This window comes from Ursus arctos, chromosome X (genome assembly GCF_023065955.2).
Source record: "Ursus arctos isolate Adak ecotype North America chromosome X, UrsArc2.0, whole genome shotgun sequence".
NCBI classification, from domain to species: Eukaryota; Metazoa; Chordata; class Mammalia; order Carnivora; family Ursidae; genus Ursus; species Ursus arctos.
Genome location: NC_079873.1, coordinates 84,770,146 through 84,786,339, shown reverse-complemented (window position 1 = coordinate 84,786,339; position 16,194 = coordinate 84,770,146). Strand labels below are relative to the sequence as shown.

Sequence of the window (16,194 nt, the reverse complement as noted above, 5' to 3'; positions counted from 1 at the left end):
AAATACAATTTACTTTTGTATATTTGCCTTGTATCCTATGACCCTACTAAATTCAATTCTTAGTTCTAGGAATTTTTTTTGTAGAAATTTTCTTTGTAGAAAATCAAGTCATCTATAAAGACAGTTTTATTTCTGCCTTTCCAATCTGTATGCTTTTTACTTCTTTTGGGGAGGAAATTCTGCAATGAGTTTTTTTTTTATTTGAACATAGTTAACACACAATGTTACATTAGTTCCAGGTGTACAACATAGTGATTCAACTTCTCTATATGTTATACTATGTTCACCACAAGTGTAGCTATCATCTGTCATCATATTATTTCTATTTCTTGCCTTATAGCATTTCATTGCTTTATAGGACTTACAGTATAATAATGAAAAGAAGTGGTAAGAAGGGACATCTTTGTGCTATTTCACATATTCAGGGAACAGTAGTCAGTCTTTCACTACTAAATATAATGTATAAAATTTTTTGTAAATGTTATCATGCTAAGGAAGTTCTCTTTTATTCCTAATTTTGTGAGAGTACTTTTTCAGAATAAATGTTGAATTCTGCCAAATGATTTTCAGCATCTATTAAGATGTTAATATAGTTGTTTTTTTCTTCAGACTGTTGATAAAGCAAATTACACTGATTTTCAAATCAGCCTTATATTCTGAGGATAAACCTTGCTTGGTGTAGCATATAACCTTTTCTATATATTGTTGAATTTGATTTGCTAATATTTTCTTGAGACTTTATATATATATGCTCCTGAGAGGTATTGGTCTATAACTTTCTTTTCTTATAATGTCATTACCTATTTTTTGTTTTGGCCTCATACAATTGTTGGGAAACAATCTATCCACTTCTATTTTTGGAGAGAGATTGTGTGGAGATCGTGTTATTGTTCCTTTAAATGTTTGTTTGAATTTACCAATGATGCCATCTGGATCTATATAGTTTTCTTTCTTGGTAGGATTTTAACTACATACTAAATTTCTTTATCTATTTCTATTTAGGATTATCTATTTCTTCTCCAGTGAGCTTCAGTAGTTTGTATCTTTTAAGAAACTCATCCATTTCATCTAAGCTGTCAAATTTATAGGCATACAGCTGTTTGTCATACTCCCCTGTTATTCTTTTAATGTCTGTAGGGTCTGTAATGATGTCCCCCCTTTCATTACTAATAATGGTAACATAGGTCTTTTCCCTTTTCTTGGCTGTCCTGGCTAGAGGTATATCTATTTCATCAATCTTTTCAAAGAACCTCATTTGGTCTCATAAAATTTTTCCATTGTTTTTCAGTTTTCAATTTCACTGATATCTGCTCTTATTGATATTTTCCTCTATCTTCTGATTGTCTTTTAATTTTACATTCCTTGTCTAACTTCTTAAGGTGAAAAACTAGATAATTGATTTTGATTGTTTTTTTCTAATAAAAGCTTTTCATATATGAATTTTCTTCTAATCACTTCTTTATCTGCATCCTACAAATTTGATATGTTTTATCTTCATTTTTATTAAATTCAAAATACTTTCTAGTTTCCCTGGTGATTTCCCTTTTGATTCATGGGTTATTTAAAGTGTTTTGGTTATTTATTTATTTGAGACCATTTACTCAATACTCCCTCTTCCTGATATTGATAACTCAGTATCAATTTACTCAATACTAACTTTTAAGGATCTATTCTTCCCCTACTAATTGATGACATTTCTGTGAAATGTCAAGTTGCTGTATACACATGAGTGTGTGTGTGTGTGTGTGTGTGTGTGTTCTGCATATACATGTTTTTTAACTCTGCTATATTGGTCTACTTGTCTGTTCCAGCACTGGTTCATAATGCTGTAATTACAAAGATACTGAAATATATTTTAGTATATGTTTGGTAAATGTTAAGTTCCAGAATCAGTTATGTCAAGTGCTTCCAAAAAACTCCTACTTGAATTCTCATTGAAAATGCATTATATTTAGGCAAATTTGGAAAGAGCTGACATCGTTCAGCCTTCCCATGCACACATATGATTCATCAACCAATTAATTTTACTGTTTTTCAAGTTATTAATAATAGAGTTTTAATTTTTCCACAAATACATTAGGCATATTTTATTAATTTCTGGATATAACATAGATTTTTTTGCAAATTATATTTTTTTCAGTATTTCTGAAATGTGCCATTCTCTGTGTCACAATACTTTTTTGCATGTTATTCCTGCTACCTGGAACATCCTTCTAGGATAGAGCTCAATTTTCACCTCCCACAGTAGCCTCCCAAAGTACCTTAGATGAAGCCCTGAACAAAAGTAACATATGAGGCAAACTGAATGTTTCCAAAGTCATCTTCTTTTTTCTTTTTTGTTTAATGTGACTCTAATGTTGAGTCTTAAGCACATCTTCATCCTCATATCATTCTTTCCTGATGGGTATTAGCCTAATTAATTTATTATTGGTCACTATTTTGCTTTCAAAGTGCTCTATCAATCTCTCCTATTAGGAAAGATTACTAGGTTCTAATGCCCAGCCACTGGTATAAGTGTGTCTGGTAGGTGAACTTTATTGTGAGCAGCTTACTGAGTTCTGACTGTGGTTTAGTGACTCAAAATATTAGTGACACATTTTCACAAAAGTTTCAGATGAAATAACCACTATCATAGTGATACCACCTAGATTTTCTTACAGTAGTCAGAGAACAGACTCTATGCCTTTGTGTTCCTAGTGACTCAAGCAGTACCTGGTACAGAATAAGAACATAATGTTTGAGGAATGAAGGAATTACATGGCAGGATATCCTAAATTCTTTTTCTTCTACCACCTTAAGAACTGTACTGGGGCTTTAATATTTGAGAATGATTCTTATTAGGATATGGGGATCCTATACTTCCTTTCAAAGATTAGGAAAATAAATGCCTATTAAGACACTAATGTTGAAAATAGGCTTTGGGGACACCTGGGTGGCTCAGTTGGTTAAGCGTTTGCCTTCAGTTCAGGTTGTGATCCCAGGGTCCTGAGACCGAGTCCCTCATTGGGCTCCTTGCCCAAAAGGGAGCCTGCTTCTCCCTCTGCCTGCCACTCCCCCTGCTTGTATGCTCTCTCTTGCTCACTCGCTCTTTGGCAAATAAATAAATAAAGTCTTAAAAAAAATAAAATAGGCTTCAACCCATTTCTTCCTAACCCATGTCAAGGACATTTTAATAAACAAAGTATCACGAGTGAGCAATTTCCATATAGAGACTGTTTGCCACATAGCTTATCATTTGGAATGTCTCTATCTGCAATTTTTGGGGTCATGTGTCTAAGCTGGGGTAGATAATTGGTGGGAAACACAACGTGTAACCTTGAGTGTTACAGTTTACAGCTGGCCAGAACTGTTTACTTGAAGACAGATAGGTATTTTTAAAAGAACTTATCTAAGAAGAATTTGTATTGGGCTAGTGTGGGGCTTTTGCTGGCAGAATCTAGGCTGGCTAAATTGGGTTATGATGTCATATTGCTTTAATGGGAATCAATCCAACATGCTTTAGGAGTACAGAGCTGTTCAGATTATTCTCTGGGGGTCAAAATATTGACCAGGAAAGTCCCATTCCTTGCAAACCAGTAAGGAAAAAACAATTGTCAAACCAGCAAGGCTAATTCTATTCCTTTTTTTTTTTTTTTAAAGATTTTATTTATTTATTTGACAGAGATAGAGACAGCCAGCGAGAGAGGGAACACAAGCAGGGGGAGTGGGATAGGAAGAAGCAGGCTCATAGCGGAGGAGCCTGATGTGGGGCTCGATCCCAGAACGCCGGGATCACGCCCTGAGCCGAAGGCAGACGCTTAACCACTGTGCCACCCAGACGCCCCCTAATTCTATTCCTATCTGTAATTAGGGAAATCAGATTTAAGGGGGTAGAAAAAACCAATGGAGAACTGAGCAAGGGACATGAGCAGTTCACAGGAAAAATATGTCCCTTAAGCATATGAAAAGATGTTCAATTTTATTCATAATGATGGAAATACAAATTTAAACTACCCTGAGAATAAAGGCAAAGGATATAGTATATCCAAAGAAATATTTTAAAAGAACAAACTTGGAGGACTTACATTACCTGACATCAAGTCTTATTATAAAGCTACAGTAATATAAACAGTTGGTACTGTCTTAAGGATAGTAAAATAGATAAGTAGATATTAGATAAGTAGAATTGACAGCACAAAATAGACCTACACATATATATAGCCATCTGATTTCTGACACAGATGCCAAAGTAATCCAATGGGAGGGAACTATTTTGAACAAATAATGTTTAATAAAATTACTGGAGGTGGATGATAGTCTTAAACATAAATGCTAAAATTATAAAATTTATAAAATAAAACAGAATATCTTTGTAACTTTATATAAAGAACAGATAAATGAAACATCAATAACTAAAACTTTCATTCATTAAAATACACTGATAAAAAATGAATAGGCAAACCAGATAGGGATAAAGTACTCATAAACATATATTTCACAAAAGATCAGTATACAGAATATATAAAGATCGCTTCCAGCTTAACAATTAAAACAGAAACAACCCATATTTTAAAATGGGAAAAATATTCGAACGTGTAAATAATCCACCAGTACACGTAAAAGAGCTCAACATCATTAGTCATCAGGGAAATGAAAACTAAGACCAAAATATGTTACCAACACACCTACAAAACTCAAAAATGAAAAGACTGATTAACACCAAATGTTGGAGAGAATGTGGAACAACTGAAACTTTCATACCATATTGGTATGAGTTTAAAATGGTACAAGCATTTTGGAAAAAGGTCTAGTAGCTTCTCATGTAATTAACATACACCTACCTTATGACCAACAATTCTACTCTTAGGTATTTAACCAAGCAAAATGAAAGCACATATCCACAAAAGGATTTGTGAAAGAATGTTCATAACAGCTTCACTCATAATAGCCAAAAACTTAACATAGTCCAGGTGTCCATCAACAGAGAATGGGTAAACAAGCTTTGGTATATTTATACAATGAAATACTCAATAACAACAAATAAAAACTCTTAATAAACACAACAACGTGAATGGACCTCAAAAACAATATCCTGAGTGAAAGAAGCCTTACAAAGAATGTACCCTCTGTGTGATTCCATATGGGGTTTTAGAACAGGTAGAATTAATTTGCAAGGAAAATTCATAACTGTACAGTTGCCACTGTGGATGTTGCTGTGTGGACTGAGAAAAGGAGCAAAAGGGAAAGTTCTGGGATTATATCTTGATAGGGGTTTAGTTACACAGGTGCATGCATTTGTCAAAATCCAGCAAATGCCTCTGTAAGATAGATGCATCTTACTTAATGTGAATGTTATGCCAAAAGGAAAAAAAATCATAGAATTATAGTTACAATATACATGCTAAAATATTTAGGGAAAAGTGTACTGCTGTTACAATTTACTGTGAAATGCATCAAAAAATAAGTCAATTTTTTAAAGAAAGGGATGAATTGATATGTGACAAGTCATGTATAGTAAAATGAGGATAATAGAATATCAATAATGGGTATATAGTAATCACTGAAATTTTTTTCTACTTTGCTGTTTATATGAAATTTAAAAAAATAAAATGTTGGCAGAGATAAAATGTTAACTGTGGAATCTTGATGCCACGTGGATATAGGAGTTTTCACTGCACAGTTTTTAATTTTCTGTGTGTTTGAAAATTTTCACAATAAAATGTTTAAAAAACTATACTGATACCTACTTCTATCAGATTGGCAAAAATTAAAGTTTATCAACATATTCACTTAGCAAGACTGTGGAGAAACAAGTACACTCTTTGCTGGTAGGAGTGTATGGTGCAAACGGAGAGTAATCTGACAATATCTAGAGATGCATTTAGCCTTTAATTCAGAAAATCTATTTTCATTACTCTATTCTACTATTACACCTGTACACATATGAAATAACATGCATGCAAGACAATTCACTGTGACATTATTTCTAATAAGAAAAGATTGTCAAAAACCCAATCTAGCCACTAGCAACTGGTAGAATAAGCTATGGTAAACCCAAGCAATTTAATACTAGGTAGCTATTTTTTAAAAATCAAGATTTCGATGTACTGACATAAGGTGATCTCTAGGATATAAAATTAAGTAAAATAATTAATGTGCAAAAAGTCAAAAGGTAGTACTCTATTTTTTCAGAAAGTTAGGAAATACAAATATATATTTTTATTGGCTTATATTTGTATGAAGGAACACTAGAAGGATAAATAACTCAAAAACTGGCTACATATGGGATGGGGAAAGCAGAGTGGATGGAGAGGGGGTAAAAGGAAGACTTCTCAGTGCTACTTTTATACATATATGATTGAATCATCTATTCAATGAAATAAAATACAAAAAACATCAATGAAAGATAAAAGAAAAGCAGTGACAGAGTGGGAGCATAGGCTTTCAGTTAATTGGACCTATCACCCACAAACTTCCCCAACAGTTTCAATTTCTATGAAAGTTAAAAGCAAATTGAAAAGTAGCAATAATTTCTATACCTTTTGGTCCAGGGAGCCCATCCAAGCCAGTGCGTCCTGGAAGACCTGGAGGTCCTGGGAAACCACGATCCCCTTTTGGACCAAGTGTTCCTTTGAAACCTGGGAGTCCTGGGGGTCCAGGTGGCCCAGGCAGCCCAAGTCCAGGTTCTCCCTTTAGCATACACATGAGAAAACACAACAAAACCTCCCATGATTTTCTTGGTGTTTATTGTTTACCATGGAGAATTTAAAGCAGAAATTACAAGTTAATACCTTTTTTTCCCTATGGGGGAGGGAATAGAATAACTAAATGAAAAATAATTGGCATACTGGAGAGAACATCTGGAAGGATGAGAAACAAATTAAAGGATTTGGTTTCAGGACAAGAAAGAGATAACTGAGAGAGCATGAGATTAAAGAACCCAAGTGACGAAATGTGATTACAGACTGAGTATTAGATAATTATCTTAAATTTGACCAAGTGTGATAATGACAATGTGGTTTTTGTATGAAATGTCCATTTATTTTGAGATGAATACTGAAGTATTTATAGGTGAAATAATATGATTTTGAGATTTGAGTTAAAATATTTTGGCAAAGATAAAAGGAATAGATGAAGCAAATATAATGAAATCTTGATCATTTGGAATCTGAGTAATGGATATATGAAATTTCACTGTATTATTCTTTTTACTTTGGTGTTCATTTGAAAGGTTCATAATAAAATAAGAACAATTAGACAATAGAGAAGTGGTTTCTCATGAGAGCTGGGGTCATGGTCAGTTGTTCTTCCCACGGAAGAAATAGCAATGATGTAAACACAAAAAGTTTAAATTAATTAAATACAGAGAAAATACAGAAACAGTCAGGATAATTATACACCACAGCAGTTTGGTGAAGGTTGACTAAGGAGAATTTTAGATTAGCTAAGATATAATAAAAAGAATGGAAAGTAACTCAAACACAGTATTTATTATTATTATTATTATTATTATATTACCATTATTACTAAGCTAATAACAGTGGCTTGCATTATGTATGTGGGATGGAATTGAGACTGGAAAACAGTATGGGAAGTTCTTGACATGCTATTCAACAAATCTTCACACAGGCATGGACAGATGTTAAATGGTATGCTGATACTACAGAGAAGTACAGGGGGAGCTGATGATTGTATTTTCTCATCTAATCTCATTTCATCAGATAACCTTTCACTCTAAAACAGTTTCAGAAACTTTCTGTTTGCTTCAAATATGACCTCTTGGACAACAAAAGACTGACTGTTTTGGGTTAAACATGGGGCTTGAAGTCATGACCTGAGATCAAGACCTGAGCTGAGATCAAGAGTTAGACGCTTAACTGACTGAGCCACCTAGGCGCCCCAGGTTAAATATTTTTAAGTGAAAATATAATCAGCTAACTTTATTTATATAGTGAAGGCTTGGGATAATAATGTCTATATCAAATCAGAGAGTTAGGGCTAATAGGAGAAATATGAAAAGTGGAAAGAATAAATTAAAATATGCCAGACCTTCTGTCCTGGAAAGCCTGGTGGCCCAGAAGGCCCTTCTAGACCAATTCTTCCAGGTGTCCCAGGTGCTCCTGGCGGTCCTGGAATTCCAGGAAAACCTGTGAAATGATTAGTCATTTTTTAATCTCCAAAGAGAAGACACTTTAAGAAAGATACCCAAACTTCCAAACCCACATTTTTACCCTGTCCAATCATGCATAGTGACTACAGTGAGATGTCAAAAGTACACTGATATTCTACATGACTACTCAGGATCAAGCTTTATGAATACTTAATATTCCCTGGATCAATCACATTATGGTCCTGCCATTTTCATATAGAGCTAATGTGTATGGAAGATATACTCCTCTAAAGGAAAATGAGAGTTAGTACTAATGAGATAGAACTAAACATAAGGAACGATTCCCACACAAACATGCAGAAAACTTCTATTCTGCTTATATCTGGATATAGTATGATAAAACGCCTACCATAAAATCCTGGAAATGAGCGAGAAACAATTATAAATATTATACACAAGTATACACATAAAGTCAAATCTGACTCTTTTGAAGTCATTTAGTATAAATGAGTAAGGCCATGTTTAAGTACTGTTCTCAGACCAATGTGCATGCTTGCCATTCATGAGAATAAATTCTAGGAGAAAAAAAGCAGAACTGAAGCAATAGGCCTAAAAACTTTCAGTAAATCAAGAGAATATGATTTAGGATAAAACATTACTTGGATACATATGTGTAATAAATATGTTTTCTGCTTAATACAATCCATTCATTCAACAAGTATCTACTGAGTGCTTACTATGTGCCAGGAACTTTTCTAAGCCCTGAAAATACAATGGTGAACACAAAAGACAATAATTCTGTAATTTTAAAAGCTTATATATCATTTTTACATATCTATGATTTAGATGTTTTCTTGTCTGGACTGTTTTAGATAAAGACAATAAAATTATATTGCATACATGCTGTGACTTTTCACTTACATTATTTATGGCACCTAGAAAAGAGGCACAGTTAACGTATTTTATTTGTTGAGGGAACTATATCAAAGAATAATGTCATACTAACTAGTCTGCCTGCTGCCCAGTGCTACATACCTTTGGGACCAGGTGGTCCAGGAAGCCCAATTCCAGGGATACCTGGTTCTCCTTTACTACCAGGTATTCCTGGCAAGCCTGGCTGGCCGGGAAGTCCAGGGTCACCTATGGAGAAACAGCAGTTTTTTGAAAGGGATACTTTGAAAGAAAGAAGCCAGTAAGTGTTAAAGACATGGCCAAATAAATTCCTCACATACCTGGAAGACCTACTTCACCATCTCTGCCTGGGTTACCAGGCAGGCCAGGCTTCCCTGGCTGGGTTATGGTCTGACCTGGATCACCTTTAGGACCTTAGAACAAGAGGGAATAAACACTGAATGAGAAGTGTTCACTTGACTAAAGATCTCCTTTAATTAGAAGCAAAACAAGAGAGTATCTATAATCTTTTGAAAATCCACACTAACAAGAACCCACAAGAAAAATAACCCCATATTATATATTCAAGGAATATACCAAACAGAAGGATAAACTTTCAAAAAAGTAGATGACAGTTTTAAGAGCTTCCAGGATTGAAGATGGCATCTATAAAAATATTTTTAAATGTAGGTCAAAAGAGCCTAACAAAACTCAAACTGCAGTAAACGAGAAATATTCTTTTTGGTTAACTAATGGTTTTATGTGTGTGAAGTCCAAGTATACCTACTTCTCATTAATTAAAATAAGGACTTGAAATAGGCTCAGGACAAAGGTGGATCTCTAAAACCTGACATAAAAAGCACTAACCATGAGAGAAAAGATTGATACATTTCATTACATTCAAATTGATTTCTGTTGATTAAAGATACCATATAGAGAGTGAAAATGGCAAGCCATAGTGAGAAAATTTTGCAGAATAGATAACTAATACACAGAATATATATATTTAAAAAATCCTAAATCAGTAAGAAAAAGAAACAATCCAGTAGAAAAATGGTCGAAAAAACACTTGAATGGGAATTTCAGAAATGGAAATTGAAACAGTCAATAAACATATGAAAAGGTGCTAAACTTTAATCAGGGGAATGTAAAATAAAACTGTCATGAGATACATCACACTCCGCAAAGTGACAAAAATGTAAAAAGTCTGACCATACAAAATGTTTATGAGGATGTAGAACAACAAGAAATCTCCAATACTGCTGATGAAATTGGCACAATTGCTTTGAACATTATCTAGTAAAGCTGAAGATGCATTTATTCTATGCTTTGAACATGCTCATCTTACATATATACCCTAGCCCAGGGATTAGCAAAGTTTTTCTTTTTTTTTTTTTAAAGATTTTATTTATTTATTTGACAGAGAGAGAGAGACAGCCAGCGAGAGAGGCAACACAAGCAGGGGGAGTGGGAAAGGAAGAAGCAGGCTCCCAGCGGAGCAGGGAGCCCAATGCGGGGCTTGATCCCAGAACCCTGGGATCACGCCCTGAGCCGAAGGCAGACGCTTAACGACTGAGCCACCCAGGTGCCCCTGGCAAAATTTTTCTGTAAAGGACCAGACAGTAAAAACTTTAGGCTTTGTGGGCCATATGGTCTCAGTAGCAAGTATTCAACTCTGCAAAATGTTGAGTCTATGTGTAGGAGTGCAAAAGCAACCACAGACAATAGTGAATAGGTGCAGATGTGTTCAAATAAGTTTCATTTATGACAACAAGGCCAGATTTGAATGCTGTGCCGTAGTTTGTTGACCTTGCCTCAGAGAAGTATGTGCACACGTACACCAGAATATATATATACAAGGATGCACACAGAAACATTCATAATACACCTGAACTATAAATAACCCCACTGTCCATCAACAATAGAATGGATAAATCAACTGTCACACACACACACACACACTCTCTCTTTCTCTCTCTCTCATACACACACACACACACACACACACACACACACACACAATGGGATACTATACAGCAATGAAAATGAATGTATTCTAGCTATACACAAAGTCAATATAAAGAATACTTACCATATGATTCCATTATTATGAAGTTCAGAAAGAAGCATAATTAAAGTACTTTGTTTAGGGATCCATATCTAGGTGATAAAACTAGGGGGCAAATGGAAGGAAATTATGCTTCCTTCAGGACAGTAGTTACGTCTGGAGAAATGGAAGGGGATTATGATCAGAAAAGGACAGAGAGAGGAAGATAGGGGTTTCTAGGATGATGGCAATCTTCTCTTTGTTGACATGTGTGGTAGGTACATGTGTTTCCATTATAATTGTTAAACTTTATGTACCATGTACTTAAAAACAACAAACAACAATAACAATGAAGACAGTCAGAAGAAATTTAAAGAGGGGATCTCCCCCCCTTTAGAGAAAACACATACACTGTGCTCCCTTGCTAAGGAGCTCTGAAAAGCCCAAATATAATGGCCAGGGAAGCAAATCTCTCATTAAAGGAAGCCAAGAATAGCCAAAAGATAATCCATCTCTGCTTTTAAGCGCCAAATTAAAAACAAAATAACCATAGTAAACTCACCTGGTATTCCTGGCTGGCCTGGATTTCCTGCCACACCTTGTATGCCTTTTTCACCTACCGGGCCTGGAGGGCCAAAACCCACAGGGCCCATAGGCCCCCTATTCCCTGGGAGACCTGGCAAGCCTGGATTCCCAGGGGGACCTCTTTCACCCTTAAAAGCAATTCCACCCTGAAAAGGGAAAAAATTAATACAGAAACATATAGATACAGGTTGGTATGTTGGTATTACTGAATACAACTAAAGAAATGATACAGCCATAAGTAGTTCTTCTTAAAAGCAGTATAAGTGTATGTTATCAAGGGATGGGATGTGTGATCATTCCACTTATTCATTAATTCCTTCAACAAATATTTTTTAGCTCCTACTATGTGTCAGAGGCTGGTGATACAGCAAAGAACAATAATAGGCAAAAATCTCTGCCTTCATAAAGCTTACATTCTAGCAATAAGTCAAGAAGTTTGTAGTCTAGGTAACAAATGGCCATCAACTCACACTAACCTCTAAATTTACTATATATAAAACCAAATTACACTTCTGTTCTCAGGTCCAAATAAACCCAAAGATATGTAGTATAAGAGAAGGGGAACGTTACACTGACCCATAAGCATCTTAACCTCCCACCCACCTATTCACAGCCAATATTACTCAATATAGTAATGGGTTAAGAAGATAAAACAACTGAGAGAAAAGAGTGGTAAAGAACCCCTACAATGTCAATAACAATGTACCATTACTACATACATTTACTTTCTTTTAAGCACTAATTGGTTATTCATCATAGCATCAGGCCCATCCTAGGAAATATCCCTAAGTAATAATTTGACATTACAGAACCAAGAATATCAAACCAACTCACAGGTTCTCCTTTGGGGCCAGGAAGCCCTGGCAGTCCATCCTGTCCAGGGGTACCGGGTAAACCAGGAAGCCCAGGGGCTCCTGGGGAACCCAACTCTCCCTTGTCACCCTTCATTCCTGGAAAAGTGAGGATGTCACCAGGATCACCTTTAGATCCAGGAAAGCCTGGAGGACCTGGAGCTCCTGGTATGCCCTGAGGGAAGAAAAAGAAAGAAGGGAAAAAGAAAAGAAAAAATCAGTTTCTTTTTTTTCCAACACATTTCTCTCTCCGGTTTATCCTATCAACCCACCCAATAACATTTAGTGTACAAAGCTAAGAACAAAGTGAGGCATGTGAGTCAGGGAGAGTCAAGGAATCAAAAACAACACAAATTAATAGAAGAACTAAATTTATTTTATTATGTATATCCACAAGAGAAAACCAAAGTGTAAATGGATTTCTTCTAGTTTTTTTTTTTTTTTTTTTTGTTCTATAATATACTCAAAACTTACTGTTAATCCTTTGGGACCGGTTAGACCAGCATGTCCTTTTTCTCCCTTCTGTCCAGGGAAACCAAGAGATCCTAATACATGCACATACACACACACACACACACACACACACACAATAATGTGAACTTTGACCCTGAGCCCCTGACAAAGCTCATATAAAAATCATCAAGTCAGGAAGTCAAGTTTTAAAATAACAACCCCATTCAATCACATTTAATAAGTCACATTTTTATTTTCCTATTTTATGCTCTCAAAATGAGCAAATCATCCTTTCTTTTAGGTGAATCTATACAATATTGTATCCTTAGGTGTTTCCAACTACAAAGCCTCTCAGAGCTCACAGCTACCAATTGCTAGGCACAGAGGTGCTAAGGCTCCTATAACCATCCTATTGCCAAGTGGAGAAAGAGATAAGGACACAGTCTGAATATCTTTCTTTGTTCTGACCTACACAAACTTCCCAGATCCTTAATGAGTCTTTTCTTTGGTTCACCACTTCACAAAATCTGGTTTATGAGAAACATTTGGTGCTCAAATACTAGAGGAAATATTACTAAAGAAGTGGTTCTCAAAATGGATCCCTCAAGCAGCTGTATCAGCATTACCTGGGTACTGGTTAGAAATGCTAATTCTTGGGCCCCCACCCCAGATCTACTGAATCAGAAAATTTGGGGATGAGACCCAGCAATATGGGTTTTTAACAAGTCCTCCAGGTAACACCGATGTACTCCCAAGTTTGAAAACCGCTGGACTAGAGGTACAAGGCTAGATTATTAATTTCCAGTGGCAGCTATAAGACCGGCTAAAAATCTATTTCCAAGTGCTAAATGAATTGGTTCCTTTGGCAGACATACTAGACAGAAAGGGAAGAAATCTGTCTACTCTCAGCCCTGACACAAACATAAAGTGTGATTTCAAGAGAATAAAATATTGGGATATCCCAAGAGGCAGTTGAGAGAGAGTTGTGGGTCTGATGGATAGCAAATACAACTTTGATTGGAAACAGGGAAGGAGGAGTTATATATATAGAAAGAGGAATATGGGCAGTTGGTTTCCAAACTACAGTAGAAGCCCTGTCCCTTGATGACAACACGTGATATATCCCCAAAGACTAGAAGCTCTGCCACTGGAAACTAAACTCAGGGGCCAGACATTATGAGCTTTTCCCCCAGATTTTTGGAAGAAAGAAGTGTGACTCTGTATGAGTTATTTTCCTCACTATATGGAAAACAGGGAAGATATTTTTCTTGGAATAATATTGTCAAAAGTCTTTAATGGAAAGTATTGGTAGCTTCAGTTATTAGAAACAAGAGCATAATTTATTTCGTTGCAGAGAGAGGCATTTCATATTTAATTATTTATGGATATGAGAGACTTGCTATAAAATGAGAAACTGGCATCATTATAAAACTGAGCTCACTAAAATCTAGCCAAGAAATATTTTTAAAAGGTTGCCCTGAGGCAGAATGTTTTACCTGGAGGACCTGGAAGACCAGGCAGACCAGGTTGACCTGGAGGCCCTGAAACACCAGTTCCAATACAGTTGAAGCAGGTGTCACCTTTGTCACCTAGAGAAAAGCATATTGAGAAACGAATTTTACTCAAAGGGGTATATCTCTTTTAGATAGGTTCTAAAGAAATTAGCACCAAGGGACAAAATTCCTACCCAACAGTGTAGTTTAGAGAAGCCTGTATTAGAATAAACTCATTTGATAAATATTTGCCAAGTGCCTATTATTTGCCAAGTGCCTATTATTTGCCAAGTACTGGTTCCAGGTGTCTATGATATACTGGTAAACAAAACAGACAAAACAGGCAAAACAAACAAAACAGGCAAAAATTCATTTTGTTCACATTCTACCAGTGGAAAAGGTTAATGAACAATGAAGGTAACAAATTATTAACATATATATATATATACATATATATATATATGTATATATATATATATTAGATAGATAGATAGATAGATAGATAGATAGATAGATAGATAGATATCAAATGGTGTTATGTTTATAGAAAAAATACACCTGGGTAAATGCAACTGGACATGCTAGGGATGAGTGGCAGGTTATAATAATAGGGTGGTCAAATGAGATGAAGATATATGATAAAAAAAAAAGGATGTGGCATGTGCCTAATGAATGTAGAGGTACTCTAGGAAGAAAGAATAGCCATTTTTGGCCTATTCAAGAAACATCAAGGAGACAAGATTGCTGGAGTAGAGAGAGGAAGGGGAAGCAGGTCAGACAGTTCACAGGCTATAATAAGCGGCATATCATAAAATGTCACATAGGCCACCATAAAGCCTGGTTAAGAACTGGTTAGATTCTGGGTATATTTGCAAGTAGAGCTCACAGGATTTTCTCACAGATCATACATGGAATACAAAAGAAAAAGAGAATCAAAGGTGATTCCAAGGTTTTTAGCCCAAGCAACCAAAAGGCTAGGGTCACCTGCATTTAAAAAAGGGAAAACATAAGTGGTAAAATTATGGGGGAGGAGGTAGCAGAAATCGGGACTTTAACTTAATCAAGATGTCAAGTTCGAAATGTTGAGTAGACAGTTGGATATACTAATCTAGAGGAAAAGACTTATATCTGGACAGGAGACATAAAATTGAAAGTCACTGGCAAATAGGTGGTATTTAAAGTAATGACAGTGCTGAATGAGTTCAAATACAGAAGAGGAACAAGGACTAAAATACTCGGGGCATTTCAAAGTTAAATGTTGGGTAGATAAATTTAAAATACATATGGAAATCCAAATTAAGCCAAGACTTACTATAAAGCTACAATAATTTAGTCGAGCATTGGTGGAAGGAGAAACAAATAGAACAATGAACAAAATAGAGAGGTCAGAAATAGACTCATACATATTAGTGTCATAAGATTTACAACAAAAGTGCTAATGCAATTCATTGGAGAAATGATGGTCTTTTGCACTACAATACTGAGTTAACTGGATACCCATATGGGAAAAAACTTTGATGCTTGCTTCAAACTATACACAAAAATTACTTGAAGACAGATGAAAGATCAAAATGTAAGTCAAAACGATAAAGCTTCTAGAAGAAAACACACAGAAATATCATCAGGATCTTGGGATAAGCAAAAATTTCTAAAACAGAACATAAATAACACTAAACCATAAAAGAGGACATTAATGATTGGATTTCTTTTAATTAATAACTTATGCTAAAAAATACCATAAGTAAAAAACCAAGTCACAGAACAGGAGAAGATAGCTATGATACA

The 16,194-nt window shown here is 35.3% G+C and overlaps 1 protein-coding gene across 1 annotated transcript in view; it reads right to left on the bottom strand.

Annotated features, from left to right (window-relative positions):
• The window catches only part of COL4A5 (collagen type IV alpha 5 chain), a 240,960-nt gene that overhangs the window by 73,420 nt on the left and 151,346 nt on the right, over window positions 1–16,194 (bottom strand). The window contains exons 22-29 of the mRNA XM_048213522.2: window positions 14,413–14,505; window positions 12,938–13,008; window positions 12,447–12,638; window positions 11,590–11,758; window positions 9,322–9,414; window positions 9,125–9,229; window positions 8,029–8,126; window positions 6,519–6,669 (exon numbers count right to left, since the gene is read on the bottom strand). Of these exons, the coding sequence (XP_048069479.1) occupies window positions 6,519–6,669; window positions 8,029–8,126; window positions 9,125–9,229; window positions 9,322–9,414; window positions 11,590–11,758; window positions 12,447–12,638; window positions 12,938–13,008; window positions 14,413–14,505 (972 nt within the window). The remainder of the gene's footprint in view (window positions 1–6,518; window positions 6,670–8,028; window positions 8,127–9,124; window positions 9,230–9,321; window positions 9,415–11,589; window positions 11,759–12,446; window positions 12,639–12,937; window positions 13,009–14,412; window positions 14,506–16,194) is intronic.